This window comes from Onychostoma macrolepis, chromosome 06 (genome assembly GCF_012432095.1).
Source record: "Onychostoma macrolepis isolate SWU-2019 chromosome 06, ASM1243209v1, whole genome shotgun sequence".
Taxonomy (NCBI): Eukaryota; Metazoa; Chordata; class Actinopteri; order Cypriniformes; family Cyprinidae; genus Onychostoma; species Onychostoma macrolepis.
In genome coordinates this window covers 23,034,355-23,053,073 of record NC_081160.1, presented here as the reverse complement: position 1 = coordinate 23,053,073, position 18,719 = coordinate 23,034,355, and the positions used below count along the sequence as shown (strand labels likewise).

The 18,719-nt window shown below is 36.6% G+C and overlaps 1 protein-coding gene across 1 annotated transcript; it reads left to right on the top strand.

Annotated features, from left to right (window-relative positions):
* The first annotated feature begins 646 nt into the window (after positions 1-646).
* zgc:158846 (uncharacterized protein LOC100009654 homolog) lies at positions 647-6,519 on the top strand. Its single transcript, XM_058778938.1, has 9 exons — positions 647-925; positions 3,900-4,108; positions 4,221-4,281; positions 4,380-4,475; positions 4,690-4,854; positions 5,010-5,135; positions 5,640-5,860; positions 5,945-5,988; positions 6,117-6,519. Exons 1-9 carry the CDS (start codon positions 647-649, stop codon positions 6,383-6,385), a joined length of 1,470 nt encoding a protein of 489 aa, XP_058634921.1. The 3' UTR covers positions 6,386-6,519.
* Positions 6,520-18,719: the final 12,200 nt, after the last annotated feature.

Sequence of the window (18,719 nt, the reverse complement as noted above, 5' to 3'; positions counted from 1 at the left end):
AGAGTCTACAAGGGGAAATCAGAGTTGTTTATGTAATGAGTTTAAAGGGTAATTGTTTTTGCATTTTTGCTGTAGATAGTGGGGACCGGTTCAAGTCAGTTAATTATTGGACGGATATAGAAATTGCAAAATATACAAAATATACTCATACAGTGGTTATACACACTCATAAAACATTATACACTCTTTTGTGCAATTATAACAATTCTTAATATTTTGGCTGGCCTTTAATTCGTTTTCTCTGATTTGCCGAGCCTGGATCTGCTGTTGCAGTGCACTCATGTCAATTAAGGATGCAAAAGTAAGGTAAAAGAAATGCTTGATGGTGTCTTAGCATGTTCAGATTTGAACATAAAAGTAATATGTAGGCCTATTGTAAGATTTGGAGTATTCTAAGAATTTCCCCTTTGCTCAGGAATCGAAGTGAAGCAGTTAATGTATAACAGTGTGATTGTCCTCTCGACGTTCAACCCTATAGCTCTCCATACATATCTTGAAAATTGTTTCTTGACCAATAAGCTGGCCTTGAGCCACTCCCTGCACTCGATATAAGAGTTTGAGGGAACGTCTGTCATCCCACCACTTTTGAGTTTCCAACCCCTCAACTCTCTGTCCTCTCTCACTCTGACGGCTGTGTTGTCCAGAGATGCTGAACTCCAAGAAAACCATGAAGTCTTTCAGCAGTCACTCCTCAGTAAGTGTGAGCAGAAACAGGAGGACCCCCCTCACCCGTTCAGGGATGGTTTCGAGAGAAGGTTGGGGCTCCAGTCCAGCCATATGCCCTCCAATTACAGCTGTAAAAGTCAATGAAAGTCTTCTGGCACCTCTGAATTTGGAGATTGACCCAAACATCCAGGCCATCAGGACTCAGGAGAAAGAGGACATCAAGACACTCAACAACCGCTTTGCTTCATTCATTGATAAAGTAAGTTATCTCCTTTTTCATCTTGTCTTTATTTTAACATTTTGTGTGGACCTTATGTTTTCACATCAAATGAAATGTATTGTGTTTGGACCTGCAAGTGTGGCTCGTATGCTGGTGTGAGGAAGTGATGTCATTGTGATAACAGTAGGCCCAGTTCGATCAGTTTCATATTTTATCAAGACCCCCACTGACTGAATAACCTGAAGGGACAATGTCCACCCTCTGTCATAAACACACCTTTGGGCAATATCAGTTTACTACCAAGCGCAACGGCCGCTCCCTTATACAGTACATGCTTTTATAGTAACACACCTATCAGAGCACATACACAGCTAGCTTTGAACTCACAGACTTTTGCACATTAATATGCATTTAAAAACCCATAAGTAAAACTGCAAAAAATTAGCGTAGAAACAATTTTCACTCAAAAATTGCAAGTGAATTTCACAAACAAACAAAAAGTAACACTGACCGAAAAAGTATATATACTGTATATTTACAGTGAGGAAAATAAGTATTTGAACACCCTGCTATTTTGCAAGTTCTCCCACTTAGAAATCATGGAGGGGTCTGAAATTGTCATCGTAGGTGCATGTCCACTGTGAGAGACATAATCTAAAAAAAAAAATCCAGAAATCACAATGTATGATTTTTTAACTATTTATTTATATGATACAGCTGCAAATAAGTATTTGAACACCTGTCTATCAGCTAGAATTCTGACCCTCAAAGACCTGTTAGTCTGCCTTTAAAATGTCCACCGCCACTCCATTTATTATCCTAAATTAGATGCACCTGTTTGAGGCCGTTAGCTGCATAAAGACACCTGTCCACCCCATACAATCAGTAAGAATCCAACTACTAACATGGCCAAGACCAAAGAGCTGTCCAAAGACACTAGAGACAAAATTGTACACCTCCACAAGGCTGGAAAGGGCTACGGGAAATTGCCAAGCAGCTTGGTGAAAAAGGTCCACTGTTGGAGCAATCATTAGAAAATGGAAGAAGCTAAACATGACTGTCAATCTCCCTCGGACTGGGGCTCCATGCAAGATCTCACCTCGTGGGGTCTCAATGATCCTAAGAAAGGTGAGAAATCAGCCCAGAACTACACGGGAGGAGCTGGTCAATGACCTGAAAAGAGCTGGGACCACCGTTTCCAAGGTTACTGTTGGTAATACACTAAGACGTCATGGTTTGAAATCATGCATGGCACGGAAGGTTCCCCTGCTTAAACCAGCACATGTCCAGGCCCGACTTAAGTTTGCCAATGACCATTTGGATGATCCAGAGGAGTCATGGGAGAAAGTCATGTGGTCAGATGAGACCAAAATAGAACTTTTGGTCATAATTCCACTAAACGTGTTTGGAGGAAGAAGAATGATGAGTACCATCCAAGAACACCATCCCTACTGTGAAGCATGGGGTGGTAGCATCATCTTTGGGGGTGTTTTTCTGCACATGGGACAGGGCGACTGCACTGTATTAAGGAGAGGATGACCGGGGCCATGTATTGCGAGATTTTGGGGAACAACCTCCTTCCCTCAGTTAGAGCATTGAAGATGGGTCGAGGCTGGGTCTTCCAACATGACAATGACCCGAAGCACACAGCCAGGATAACCAAGGAGTGGCTCTGTAAGAAGCATATCAAGGTTCTGGCGTGGCCTAGCCAGTCTCAGACCTAAACCCAATAGAGAATCTTTGGAGGAGCTCAAACTCCGTGTTTCTCAGCGACAGGCCAGAAACCTGACTGATCTAGAGAAGATCTGTGTGGAGGTGGGCCAAAATCCCTCCTGCAGTGTGTGCAAACCTGGTGAAAACTACAGGAAACGTTTGACCTCTGTAATTGCAAACAAAGGCTACTGTACCAAATATTAACATTGATTTTCTCAGGTGTTCAAATACTTATTTGCAGCTGTATCATACAAATAAATAGTTAAAAATCATACATTGTGATTTCTGGATTTTTTTTAGATTATGTCTCTCACAGTGGACATGCACCTACGATGACAATTTCAGACCCTCCATGATTTCTAAGTGGGAGAACTTGCAAAATAGCAGGGTGTTCAAATACTTATTTTCCTCACTGTATATATATATATATATATATATATATATATATATACACACCACATATTTTATATATACACACACACACACACACACACACATATATATATATATATATATATATATATATATATATATATGTATATACTGTATATATATATATATATATATACACGCAAACACATATTAATTTTACTCTCTGCAACTCTTGATTGATTTGAATACCTTTAATGTACTTAAATTGTGCACCAGACACTATATAAGTATCGGATCAGGACTTGCTACCGGCAGATACTCAGTATTCAATGACTCGGATCGGGGGCACAAAAAAAAAATATTTACAACTTTTAGTGTGCAGGACTATTTAAGTGGATTTCATTTAATCAAAAAAAAATTCAATTAATCAATTTTCTAAAAGATTTCAGTTAATTAAAAATGTTATAATAGCATTATTATTTTTAATAATATTTTTAAATTGCTATCTAAAAATATACCAACAGTATATAAACCTTAGTCAGGGTGGCACAAAATTTAATTTATTTAATAATGAAAATGAGGCTGAGGGATAAAATACAGTGTGTTTAATAGATTAGTACTGTTTTTTAACAACATTGCAATTATTCAGCTGGCAAATATATATATATATATATATATATATATATATAAAAAACCTTTACAAAAATTAGGACCTTTATACAGTAATGGCTTGGACATTTTCATCCATTTTTATCCATGTTATATTCAATATGGCATCTTAATTTTATTCAAAAACCTTGTCATGAAAAACATTAATGTCCAAATGTAATCTGACAACTATGCATACACATGTATGCATTTTCATTTACTATAAGAAAATGTTGCTTTCTTTTTTTCAATGTTGCTTTCTCTTCTTGTCTTTCCACAGGTGTGCTTCCTGGAACAGCAGAACAAGATGCTGGAGACTAAGTGGTCTCTCCTGCAGGAACAGACGAGCCGCCAAACCAGCACTGATATTATGTTTGAGTCCTACATTGCTAACATGCGCAGACAGCTGGACGGTCTGGGCAATGAGAAAGTGAGACTGGAGTCTGGCCTGCAGGACATGACCAGCCTGGTAGAAGACTTCAAGAGCAAGTGAGATCACTGGAAATGTCTGCACAGTGTCTTAAATCTTGCATGTTTGTACACTAAAGTGTATAAGGACGTTACACACACATTCCAGCAAACTCTGTACATTTCTCCTCAGGTATGAAGATGAAATTAACAAACGAAATACCTCTGACAACGAATTTGTGCTCCTTAAAAAGGTCAGAACATAATGTAAAAGCAAATACAGATCATGCACTTTTAAAAACTGATTATAATGGCATTATTAGGCATATATTTTTCACTGTACCTATGTTAGGATGCTGACGGTGCGTATCTGAATAAAGTGGACCTGGAATGTAAATTGAACAGCCTAACAGATGAGATCAACTTCCTTTGGCAGATTTACGAGGCGGTACCATTCACTCCCTTCACATTTCAAATAAATCTTTTAGTGTAGTCATGTAATTCACTTAGATAGAATTTACTGTGTTAACTGATAGTAAAACATAACTCTTAAGCGCTTATAACTCTTATGGTGTGTAAGAAATGTAAACCCTTTAAAAAAACTGTGATCAGTGGATGCATGAACAGGACTGCTCACAGTAATTTTAGTTCCATGTGTACAGGAGCTCCGTGAGCTCCAGACTCAGATAAAGGACACATCAGTTGTTGTAGAGATGGACAACAGCAGAGACCTGGACATGGATGCCATTGTGGCTGAAGTTCGTGCTCAGTATGAGGAGATTGCCAACCGAAACCGTGCCGAAGCAGAGAGCTGGTACCAACAAAAGGTGACTTAACTTTCTTGCATTGCATGTTTAAACATGCTTATTTGCTTGCATTGTAATATGCAAGATTTTCTAAAGATGCTCAATTGAATTGTAAATATTAGTTTATGTGTATATGGGTCTTTATGTGAATGTTCGTGTGTGCTATAAAATATTAGTATGAAGAAATGCAGTTGATGGTAACCAAACATGGGGATGTCCTGAAAAGCTCAAAGGCTGAAATCGCAGAGTACAATCGAAGAATTGCACGTATACACTCTGAGATGGAACTTGTTATGGGGAAGGTAAGAACTCTATTTAACACTATTGTCTTCTTTAGTTGATTTGAACTCATTTCTGATAATTACTCATAATTAATTAACTTTACGTAGTTATTGAACTGAACTGATCAACACTGAACTGACTTTAAAGCTGTTTTACAGCAGAATCTGAATTTGTGTCATATTTGAACCCTGCATCACTGATTCTGTTATTGTTCTTTTTATTACTGTGAAACAGTCTATTGTATAAAGTGCTATATAAATAAATGTGACTTAATTTGACTGTTCACTGTCAAAAACAACAAAACAAAAATGTGTCACTATGTCAGTAAACAATGCACAGCATACTTAGAGCTTGATTATTTTTGGTGACATCTGACATGAACAAAGCAAGCATTCTTTCAGTAAATCTAGGTAAAATGTATTATATGTGAGTTGATCTGAGATGATCTCAATTAATCTTAGTTGATCTTAAGTTCTATGTCAGAGTGTGGGAAGGATGTAATCTTTTGTCTCCTCTCATTTCAGCATTCAAACTACGAGGCGCAGATCAAAGAAGCAGAAGAACGAGGTGAACTAGCTGTGAAAGATGCAAAACTGCGTCTACAGGAGCTGGAAGCAGCTCTTCTCAGAACTAAACAGGATATGGCTCGTCAGGTGCGTGAGTACCAGTCATTGATGAACATCAAACTGGCTCTGGACATTGAGATCGCCACCTATAGGAAACTCCTGGAAGGAGAAGAGAGCAGGTGGGTATATAGAGAATTATACAGAATAGAGAATTACAATGGATTCCTAAGGAAGTCATGTATTCATTGTGTGTTCCTTCACAGACTGTATGGTTCATTCCAGACTCTCACCATCTCTAAACCACACTGTGAGTTACTTTATTCACATAAAGCATCTCTTTTTATATACACATATGCTTTTCAAGTATTTCACACCAGCTATGCATGAATGTAAGGTGCAGCTTTTGTGAAAGTGCTCTGATATCATTTTTCTTAGCCTTGAACTACGACCTTGAAAGCAGCCACCTTACAAGTGTCTCATCCCAAAGTTCTGGGAAAGATGTTCTGAAAACAGGCCTGGTTAAGCAGGAAGTTAAGGGTGACAGCGCTAGCAGCCTCACCAGCAGCACTGCCACCATCACCAAAAGCACAAAGACCACCATCATCACCACCAGTGAGACAGCGAAGAAACTCGTAGCCACAGAGGGAAGTGTGCAAGTGATGGATAAGTCTGCAGACAAACAAGAGGAGGATATTTTTGAATGACGGAAGAACAGATGGATTGTGTTGTGCACAGGGCTCAGGATCAGGTTTTTATAGGTTGGCCTCCAGCCCCTCCCCTGGGCTCCATGAGCATGTCTAGTTTAGCATCTGTTGCTGAGGTGTGGCAGATCAGACTGAATAACAATATATTGCATTAAATGTGTAGTATATTTCTACGGCCTTGCGACAAACTCATATGTTCTCTTCTACAGTATTTTGTTTCCTAAAAATTACTAAATGTCTGTCACTGTGAGCTCAGTCAGAAAGTATGAAAAAGATATTTTGTACACTTTTCTGATTACTATTGAGGCCCATATTCAAATAAAGTCAATACAGCAAAACATCAGTTTTCGACATTGAATTTTTAAGACTTTAGAAGGTTTAACAGTGGTGGAACAGAAATAGACATTTTGTTCCAAATATGTAAAAAAGTTGTCTGGATATAATGTTACTTTATCTATGTACCATTTGTAAGGTAAGACTGAGTGTGGACATTTGTAACTTTGTACAAAGCTTCCAGATACATCCGCTTTAGTTATTTTACCTGTACAAAAACTGTTTGTTATGCTGCTTTAAATTGCAAACTGGTTATTATATTGTTTTCACTCATTATAATAATCATGGACATACTGGTTTGTAGCACAAATAGTTTTACCATTTATAGTGGCACTTTGTTATTTTTCTAGTTATTTACCTATATGAATTGGAGCTAATGAATTGGAATCTTGCACATTCACAAAAAATAGCTTATACTTCTGCATTGCAAAAAGAGTCTGCTTGACAGTCAGTAAAAATGCAGCATAGACATGAAGAGGTCAGGATTGCACCCGTCCCTCCAGCTGACTTGTTTATAGAAAAAAAAAAAAAATTGATGCACGGTAACAAAGCAACTTTCTTTGAGCTATCACATTTCTGCTGTTCTGCATTTTACTTCAAAGTTGCTTGTTTGAATGTGATCCTTCATTGCACTTCCATTCTGAGCCAACAGGAGTGGTTGTGAGAAAGAAAGAAAAAAGTTTAACTTAAAACTAAAAAAATTTGATTTTCAGTATATTTAGAAACTTTATTTTAGAGTGTCTTAGCTAAAATGAGCAGGAAAAAATCTAACGATAGGAACATTTATAATACAATAAACAGAAAGTATTGGTTCAAATTATCACAAGAAAACTCAATTGTTTGCTCTCAAGCTTGCATCTCAAGCTTAAATAAAAAAAATAAAAAAATTGTGCAGATTAATATTGACGATTGTCTTAAAGTGAATGTGATATATGCAACTCCAGCATTTCCTATATAAATAAGTCAAAGATGCATGTCGGACAATATTACTAAGTATACAGACCAAATGGAGAGCAGTTATAGTAATAACCGCATTTATGACAGCGTCTCCTCCCCCCTTTAGCAAACACTGCCCTATAAGGGCTGCAGTTGTAAGGGAATTTAGACTCCACACCTATGAACTAGCGTAACCCTTAAACTGCTCAGACCAGACTGGCCTAATCCTTCACAGCATTTTAGCACTATGGAATTATTTTAGAAACAATCTATTACTTTCACAAATTAATTAAATGATCATTGTATTTGATGATTATATGTATAAATGATTATACATATTTAACCAAAAAAAAAAAAAAAAGATGTCCTTGTGGTGATAAACAGTCCTTGTGGTGGTGACAAGTCACAATAGTTTATTGCACTGGCATTTCTCAAGTCTTGCCACAACATGCACAGAGCTATTATGTTCGGTTTTAAGTGTCCTCATTGACTCCAGCTGTGTAGTTATATAGTAGTTATTACTACGGTTAAATTAAAAGCAGTTATGGCAGTTATTGTTTACTGTGGTTTGTTATACAAAAGGTAGAATTAGCTGAAAGGTGAGGTAAGAAAAAATAGTAAACCCTTGTAGAGAAAACCATGCATAGCATGTGTGATTTTGGTGACAAACGTTGACACATGTTGGCCCCAGGTGTTTAACCCTGCTCCCTAGTTGTACCACACCTTCAACACACCCAACTAACCCGTCCCCTAAGATTCATATCTTCCCTCCCCCAACCCTCCTTTTGCAACACATACACCTTTATTCGCTCTGACTTTCTGCCATCAACAACTGCAATCTGTTCTAGTTTCTCCTTGCTTGACCTTTTCAATCCTCCATTATTGATTTATCATAGTATTTTTTTATAATCTCCTGTCAAGGAGTTAAAAAAAACCCTCACACTTTCTTTCACTCTCTCTATGTCAGTCGCTCACTCACTTTTTTTTTTTTTTTTTTTGCAGGCCTCAACAGGTCGATGCTTTATTGCGGATACCAACAGAAACTCAAGGGATTACAGGGCTGATGCTCTGGTCAGGCCTATAAGCCTACTTAGCTGCACTGAGTCACATTTTTATTTCCCATTTATGAAGGAGAATTTAATTAAGATGTTTTAAAGGTGACATTTTGCATTGGATGTGTGTATACAAATGCTGTTATTTATTTTTAATAGTTGAAAGAAGGTAATCGTGCCACTACATTTTTGACAAAATTTACCTATATATACAATTCACTGCAGTTTCCAGCTAAAATGAACACTAATGACAGTAAAACACTAACTAATATGATCATCTATTAATAAAGGCTTATTTTTATGGATCCTTGCACAGTATTGTTAAAGTTATGATGTCTGCATCACATAACAAGCTCTGTATGTATGGTGGTAAACATATTTGGTAGCTCACCTGGTACAGCATTGCACTCACAGTTTGGAGATCTTGGGTGAGAAATGATTCCTGTGAAAAATTAGTCATGATAAATGAGCTCATATACTTGCAGAAGCCAGCTAAAATGTAATCTCTTTATCTCTTTTGGTTACAGTATCGTTTAAGGTTAGAGAAGGGTTTAGTGTAGGTTGCAGATGTTATTCTGAAACGTGATAGAGCATGAACCATTTAGCAACAATCACCGGGTATTCATTTCTGACTAATGTAATAAAACATTGCCAGATTTTCATTCACCTGTTTCGGGTAATACTGAACGCACTTTTAGAGGCACTCGCTAGACATTTCACTTTGTTGCGAAATGTGCAAAAAGTAACATAATATCATTTGCACAAGTTATATTACGCCACAGTCATGTTTTTCTAATGAGCCTGGCTTGCAAAACAAATACTTAGCAGTTACATTGTTGCTATTTAGTTTAACATGTATGAGAGACATTCACAATAATATGAATAAACAGTTTAAAGCCAAAAATCTGCAATGATTTACAGTAATGTCAAGACATGTTGCATACATTTTTTCAGTGTTAAAATCAAGTGTGCTGTTGTTATCTTACTCTATTAATCTTGTTATCTACAGTATATTTCTTCATAAAATGTTGGTGTAACCTAATGTAGTCAGGTTGATTCTGTCATCTTAACTGCACCATGTACATTTGTCACCTGACAGAACATTATTTAAAGTTTTTAAATTCTCGAAATTAACTCAAGTAGCACTTTAACTTTACTTTTGCATGCATGCACACACACTCTCATTCAGAATCACAACCAGAGTTTTGGCTTTGATCAAGACAGATCTGTTTTTTGGTGAAACATTCTACAAAGGCCAGATGTTTTGCAAAGTGATAAACAAATGAAATTGCAAAATACACATGCATACACTTGCAACTTGTACCAGCACATGCAAATTGAGTGTGTGTGTACAGATTTGTACAGAACGTGCTGCTACTAAATAACAGATTCTGTTATTTAGTAGAAGCACATTCACTTTATCTCAGCCAATCCCAATGCAGAAAATTACTCAACAGCATCTTTCCTCATTCTTTTAACAATTCTTGTGGTATCCCTCCCTCTCCACAATAGCATCTCCACCTTTAATTTGCTGTATAGTTCTGGCTACTATTTGCCATTCTTTCAGCACTTTTTACAGTAGAAATTCCGCAGTTTGTAAAGTGTAAAGTGCATTTGCATGCACAAATATTACCACAAGTTTTTGCATAGTTGAGCTAGTGTTCATTTCTCTGTCCAAGTATACATGACACAAAACTTAATTGAATATTTAAAGGACTAAATACCAGTTGCACATCACCTGTGTCTTTCAGAGAATATGCACAACCCTAAGATCAACTTTAACCCTTTAACGCGTACGATCACACCGGTGTGATCAGTCTTGGCTGGTCCCAGGAGCGTACGATCACACCGGTGTGATTAGAACTTTCAGTGAGTCACGTCATCAACTGCTAAAATTAAAATCTGCTTTCTGGCGCGGAGCCAGATCAGACGCGCGAGCGCTTGTAATATTATCACTTATTCAGTGTTTTCAACCATATAATGCTTATTTAAGATTTCAGACATTTAAATACACATAAGTACTAGCAAAGCCATACATTTATAGTTTGTAAAATATGCGCTGATGTCTATGGAAGCAGCAATAATGATCCTTACAAATATAATCTGACGACATGTTTTATTGATATCATATACACATAGTGTAGGTAACAATAAAGTTTACTCTGCTCTTCTCCCAGTTTACTGGAGACTTATTTTAACGTGTTTCGGGAGGAGAGGATGAATTTACGTGTTGTAAATCCCACAGCTGGATTCAGCGCGAGCAAACATGGCGGCGCCCATCACCCGGTATAAATCAACTAACACGATCATTATAAACGTGTTTAAACAACCAAACACATTTACTTGCACATATTTCAGAATCGGAATATCAGATATTTAATAATATAGCGAGTATGTTTGTGAATATTAATAATAAAAAAGGAAAAACGAAATAAAAGCAATCCATGTGTCATACAGCGCTATTACAGCTGCGGTGTGTCACATGACAAGCATGACGCGTCGCCATGGAAACAATAAGGCTATAAGTTCTAAAATAACGGTCGCCTAAAAAAACTCACGCCTGGGGCTCAGCTAGAATATTTTAAACTCACGTGCGAAAGGGTTAATGTGATTAGCGTGCATACATGATAGATGAAGCCTAGCTGTTATTGCATTATCTCAGTCGTGTTAATTTGAACGTCCAAATATGGAACTAAAGTCATTTTAAAAGGGTGAATTGCTTTAGTCGGACTAAAACCGTCCTTTTATAGTGTATGTACATGCATTTAAATTATTTACTGCGACTTCAATGTAAGGTCATGTGGCAACTTGCCTTTCTATTGCAGACAGCAGTCCAAACCAGTTTACCTCTTTCTAAATCTATCACTTTCATTTACAAATGTGAACATGTGAAACACAATATGCAGGCTAGAACAAACTGGATCTAGGGTAGGAGGGTAACGTAAAATAAAATAAACTGGGGAAAGCCCACTTATAGCCTACTTATGATTATGTTTATATATATGCAGTTGCATAATAGTGTGCACATTGTAAGCACTTGACAGTGTAAACAGAATTTATGTAATCTCCGTTATGGTCCCAAAACTCTCTATAGAATGTACTGCATGTTTGTGTTTGAGAGAGAGAATAAGGAGTGTGTTCAACATGAGCGGCCCTTGTCAAAGTTTTGACAGAACCTGTTGTTCAGTGTACACATAAATCTGGTTTGCATCCCCAACCCACCACCACCTTCTTGAAAGACAAAATATGCATTTTCTTTACATAATGAATTTGAACAGTTTACTGACATGCTGTCATTTACAACCCGAATTGAGTGATGCAGTGTCGTCTGAGGGCCTGAAGACCACGGGCATCCAACAAAGGTCTTCGGCTTTGTCCCTTACGCACAGAGATTTCTCCAGTTTCTCTGAATCTTTTGATGATGTTATGCACTGTAGATGATGAGATTTGCAAAGCCTTTGCAATTTGACGTTGAGGAGCATTGTTTTTAAAGTATTCCACAACCTTTTTACGCTGTCTTTCACAGATTGGAGAGATTTCACTTACCACATAAACAGAGTAAGGAGAGATGACTGAAGATGATGGCGAATAATTTACAGATCCTAAGCATCACTGACCATCATCTGATCTTGTAAAATGTGTGGTATGTACTGCCGCTCGATAGTATAAACAGAGTTCGTGTCATCGCGAATCTCGAAAGCGAAAGTGAAAGTAAAAAGCAATCGTGCAATTGAAGGCAGTTTTAGTGCCCCACATATTAATAGCGGCTCCCTGATGCCCGCATTTTATATACAGTATAATTACCCAACGATATCACTGTGAGAGAAAGTATTGAAATATATATTTTCCTCCCTGTGTTTCCTTCCTGCTGTGAGCTACTGAAATGAGCTGTATATAACAGACCAATAACAGACCATTTCATTCTAGGGAGAAATCTTAGGGTTGTAAATGCACATGTAAAACCGTTTCTGGATAATTTTTGCCCTTACCTAAGTCACATACCTTCTATGTAGATATCGGAGAACAATTTAAAATATTGTATCAATGCATTCTATGGCACCTTTAACAAATTATAAATGCATTTAAGGGTAAGTGTTTTTTAGTGCAGTTTTTCAGAATCATTGAATACATCCAGATGTCGTGCAATTAGGGAAATGCAAAATGCTTAAAGCTTTTTTTATTAATGGGAAAACTGCTGGGGTTTGTCTGCAGAACAGCATTCAATTTCACTTACAAAGCTTTTAATGAACATTTAAAAATTCCATTGTTAATTTTCTTTTTCTACCAGCAGAGAAACCCAATGAATTTATTAACTCTGATTTTGCTTCCTTGCAATGTATTTGTCATGTTAAAGGGTCTTTAGTAACAGGTTTGCTGTGCTTGCATTCCTTTTACTTGGGCTGCAGGGACACATCAACCACCCCCATATTCTTTCTCACTCTCTCTCTCCTTATTTGCATAAACTGATGGATATTTCTGAGAGGTGTGTCTCACTCTTGAGCTGTGGTAAACAATGAAAGTAGCTATTTCTGCTATTCTGTTCCATTTATCACCATCAATCGCTCCTCAGGTGTTGATGTCCACCTGATACTGGAATGAAACTCGAGAAACCAACAAACCACAAGCGCTGAAATGATTGGTTCAAGATATTCTTAATTTTAGGACTGTTTCAACTGCATATAACTGCATATTTTATCCAGTAAATGCTTCTTCCTATTAATTTGAAAATCTACAATGCTGCAAGACTCACTACAATGCTCCTATTGACACTCACAAGATACTCCTTGGACCATCCTTAAATTATGGATAATATGTCGAGCATCATGTTTATTAAACACGAATATGGCTAGTGGTGTGTGTTTACTCTATAGAGTAAGGTACGGAACATTCCTTTGAACATACATATGTGTATGAGGTCAGTGACTGCTGCAGCAAGTCTACCAGAGCTGTTTGTTTCTGTGTGTGTGTTCATACTGTATAGGTGTGTGGGCACCGGTGGAGTTTGGTAGATCAAGGTGCACAAAACAGAGCACTTACACAGACACTCCCAACATAATCAATTGATTACTGTCATATGATCTTATTGCTGCCTTTTTTTTTTTTTTTTTTGCATGGGTGAGAGTGAATTATCTTATAAAGTAGGGATGTTTGAGATGCATACTGTAATCTGCAAGTCATTTGACCTGGTATGATAAAAGTTTTTTAAAGTAACACTCTCACACTTTAAGATACATACATATGCTGTTATGTGACAGCTACTTGTACAGACTTGTGTAATTATGTTCACTTAGTTTTCTTAGTCGTCAATGTTTCTCAATGCTGAAACTGAAGGAGCTTATTTAGTGACATTTCCTTCTGCCAGAAGCAGTAAATCCTCACACTTGTCTGTCTTTAAGACAGTGGGGGCTTTGTTCAAGGCCTGTCAGCTAATCAAACTTCCAGTGTCCCGTAACCTGTATGGGTGTAGATGTGTGTGGAGGGAGTGTCCACTTGTTTAAACACATACCCTCAGCATAAGGGTGATAGCATATTTTGGAAGATAAAATCTTTGATTATTGTTGTAACGTGAGTTTGATAAGTAGTATACATTTTACTAATTCTGAATTTGTGAGTAAGAAAGTTATTCATACAGCTCTAAGACTGCAAACTACAAGAGCGAAACTAGTAACCCCCTTGACCCCACCCACATTTTATGTGTTTGGATGACTGCAGTCACAAAGAGATAAGCCTAAGGAACACCTCGGCCTGGCATGATCCACACCCTCAAGGCCCTGTGGATTGAACATTCACCAACCTGTCGCTCTAGGAAAAGACTGTGTGTCATTCAGACTGAGAAAGCTACATGTCACATTTACATGTAGCAAACACATACATAAACCCACTTAGACACCACGAATGATTCAGTCCACCTGAAAAATGTGCAAATTCAAGGGAACATCTGCTGTAAAGGTGAAATAATACAGTAGAAATTGTGGGTTTGACCCAGATGCATGTGACTGTTGAAAGGTTACAAAAGAAATGCATGTGATTGGTTGGTGTGGGTTGCTATGAGCAATGTTACTACAAAGACTGTCCGCTGCCATTGTATTTATGTAATTATGCCATTTAAAGGGCTTGTCTTGTTGTTGGGAAATCAGTTATTATGGCCTCAAATTTACTGAATGAGTACCGTTTCTCAACTCATATTCTCATTTTACAGTGTTCTCAGAATATAGCCATACAGTAATATAAAATAATTTTACAATAAGTTTCAGTTTAATGCTCGTTAATTTATTAGAGTAACAGTGAACAACATTTTTTACATTTGTTAATTTAGATTAATGTACTAGTTACTACTAGTTAGTTGGATTTTTTTCCTTTGCAGTAATTCATTTTATACCATTTGAAAGGTTAAAAATGTAGAAATTAACATTAATTGAGATTCAATTATGTAAAATTATAGTTTTGCATTATAAAGGGTGTTTATGACAGATTGCAATAGAAACACTGGTTTAAATGAAAAACATTTATGAAATATTAGTTAATTAATTAAATACGTATAAAATGAAATTGATCAAAATAGGACATTTACATGAATACATTTATAACATTCAGCAAATAATTAGTTAAGTTCAATTATTGCCAACAATTGTGAAAATTCATTATGTTTATTGAAAGGTTATTTGCTTTGAGTAGTTTCATAATGCATTAATGTTTCTGTATACCATTTGAAATTAATATGAATTTAGATTGAATGCTATAAAATTTTTGTTCATTTTTATGATACCTAATATACTAAAACAAAACAAAAAATGTTACCAATAGTTTTTATTAATGCAGTTATCCTTTTTAGTATGAAATTAATCTAATACGCAGTAATCGCAGCTTTTATTACTCCAGAGTAATGACCACAAATGAAAGTAGTAAAGTAGTTTAAAAAGTTCAAAGTTTCTCACACAGCTGAGACATAAAGTTCTCACAGCATTATGGGCAATCATGTTTAAGATTCTTGAGTTAGTTTTGATTGACAGTTCCTTTGTGCATCCTATCAGATTTTAACATAGTTGTCATCAAATGGGTAACTAAAGATTAAACTAAAGGATAGACAATGTCATAATGAATAAGAAAAATGTGTGTGCACAAATACAAGCGCAACAGATTAGACTGAGTACAGCAGATAACAAACAGCAGATGCTTCAGTGGCATTGGGCAAGAAAAGCTTGAGTTTGTATGTTCCACTGTGAGGTTGCTATGGTGAAAGTGCTTGGCATATGTTACCAAGGGCAGAGTGTATGTGAATTGTGACTGTATGTCACCATGGAAATAGAAGACAACTGGAATCAATGGTTTTAGATACACATAATTCACCACACATTAATGCACTATTAACAGAAAAAAACCTACAAGTGAGCTAATGTCTGTTTTTTCCCTTGCGTAGTTCTAGCAGGAAGCCCACCCCCTTTAACAGAAGAAGGTGGAGCTAGAAGGCTGTAGTTACATAACAAAACTTCAGCAGTAGGGTACTACTGTTAACTCATTTTCTCTATATGCATATTACTCTTGAAAACGACAATTGAAATACATTATTTAGTTTAAATTATGCCTCTATATTGCAAAAGCTAGTCAAAATGTTTCAAAAGTGCAGTTCGCTACTGTTTTTAGACTTATGAATGGAAAACATGAAGTGAATGAAATGAGGAGGAGGACTGAATCAAAGCACACTGTATTACCGAGGGACAGGAAGTCTTCGTCATAAACGTGGTGGTTGCTAGGCACTGTAAAAACAAAAAGCAACAATAGTAACTGTTACAAGAATACCGTCTTCTGACTGTCGAGACAAGTCCAATCTAAGATATTTTATCCTTTGTAAACAAATGTGATCTCACTGCTTTATGCTAACACTTCAAAATAGGAATCCAAAACTAATTTTAGAATAGACAAGCACTTCCATGGGAAAAACACTCATGCTACTGTTAGCTGCTAGATTAAAGGGGCATTACCATAAGATGGGAAAATATGACTATCCGCTAATGATGTAGGAATGAACAATTGTACACCACCCAGCCGCCCTTCTCTGACTTCATCTCTCTGACTCCGTCACTGCCTAAAAGACTATCAGGACTAGACAATACAGCTTGGGAAGTCTCCAAGGGTTTAGCTGGTTAGCATCCACTGGTTGATGACGTAACTACCATCTGGATGTAAAAGCTTCTTTCTGAATTGACAGCCTTTGAAAATTCATTAGAAAATTTTTTTTTTTTTTTTTGCAAGCAAAATCCATCCATCCATTTTCAAAACTGCTTGTCCTATTTGTGGAATGCTGGAACCTAGTGTTGCATTTAACATAAATAGTAAATATCTAGTGTTTGTTTTATGGATGTTTGTGATCGACAGATTGTGTCAGAAATGCTCAAGCTGAATTCAATTCAATATTAGGATTTTAAAATATTTAAGAAATGTTGTAAAAAATGAAATATGTAAAATGTAAAAATATGACTATGTAAAAAATGAAAACTATGAAAACTTACATGATTTTATAAAAAATAGTAAATAATCAGGTAATTTAATCATTGCCAAAAATTGTGGAATTCATTATTATTATAGGTTATTTGCTTAAAGGTAGGTTAGGCGATTTCGGAAAGGTTAGAAATAGAAAGCTAGATTTGAAAGCAAGATCCCACCTTCCCTACATAGCTAATCCCTCTGCAAAGCCACGCCTCCTCCAAATCACATGTATGCGCTCCGGTTAACCAGCGACACAACGAGTTGGTGGAGATTTGAATTCAACGCTGTCAAATTACCTTTTGTCTCATTCACCGGTGAGAAAACATTACAGTACAAAGCGCATAATATTACAATAATAACGCCTTCCGCTCAGTGTTCGAATTGTGTCAAAGTGGGGTCCCCCTAACCATTAACTATATGAAATGATATAGCTTAAATATATACATTTTCTGCATTTTATTAGACTGAATCATGCAGTGAAAGAACACACTCTAAATGAGCACAGTTAGTCTAGTTAAGCTCTCATAACTCCTCTTATAACCATTATGGTTAATCTCTTACTTTTATCGTATGTACATCTGCACTTTTGTTGCTTATGACGAGGGAATTCGCGAGTTTCAGTCTAAACAAAATTCAGCGATGACTAATCTGAACGCCTCTGATTGGCCACTGCATTCGTAAGCTCAACAGAATTGTGTGTGATTGGTTATAACGAGCAACGCCGTAAAAACGCGTAAAAATAAAATATGATGTAAAATGAGCTAATACAGTAATCGAATCCTTTCATTTAATTTCACTACTTTCATGTTTCAAGTATTATAGTTGTATTGAAAAACTAGGGAGGGGACCCCCCAAGTATATTTTTGGTTGTTATGGTTGTTATATCCCGATACTTATGGAGGTCCGGGACCCCCAACCCCCATTCGAACACTGCTTCCGCTCTGTCTGAGGTAGCGTAGGCCTAATGAACTGATGACATATCATGTCTGCGCTAACAGGGTCCGAATAGTTATGCAAATGCATACGTTGACAGTCAGGCTGTAATGCTCAGAAAGAATTATCGAATAGTTAAAACATTTCATGGTCCTATGCCTTCCACAGATGATATAAATACATTTAGACCAACTAATTGATTGCTATATACGGATGTTAAGAAATTTAACAAAAATGTTTCTGAACCAAATTTTTCACTGAAACTTTATAGGTCATAGAGAAAATATTAGCTTACTCAACATTGGTCATTGTGTGCTGATGTCTTGAGCTACTGTATGTGTTTTATTTGTATCTGCTTCACACCTGTGGATCACACCTGCTGTCAAGTGTGTTTTTTAAAGCTCTTAGTTCATTCTAAGTGTAAGTATTATTATGTTTTATTACTTAATTTTATAACTGTACCTTTAGGCTTTCACTTGTCTATCATAATATGGACAGCTCTGAACCTGTTTTATTTAGAAAAAGAACTGACTTTATGAATGAGTAATTGCCCAACATGATGTTGAACAAGGTAATTGCTGTCTGTAGTAATGATA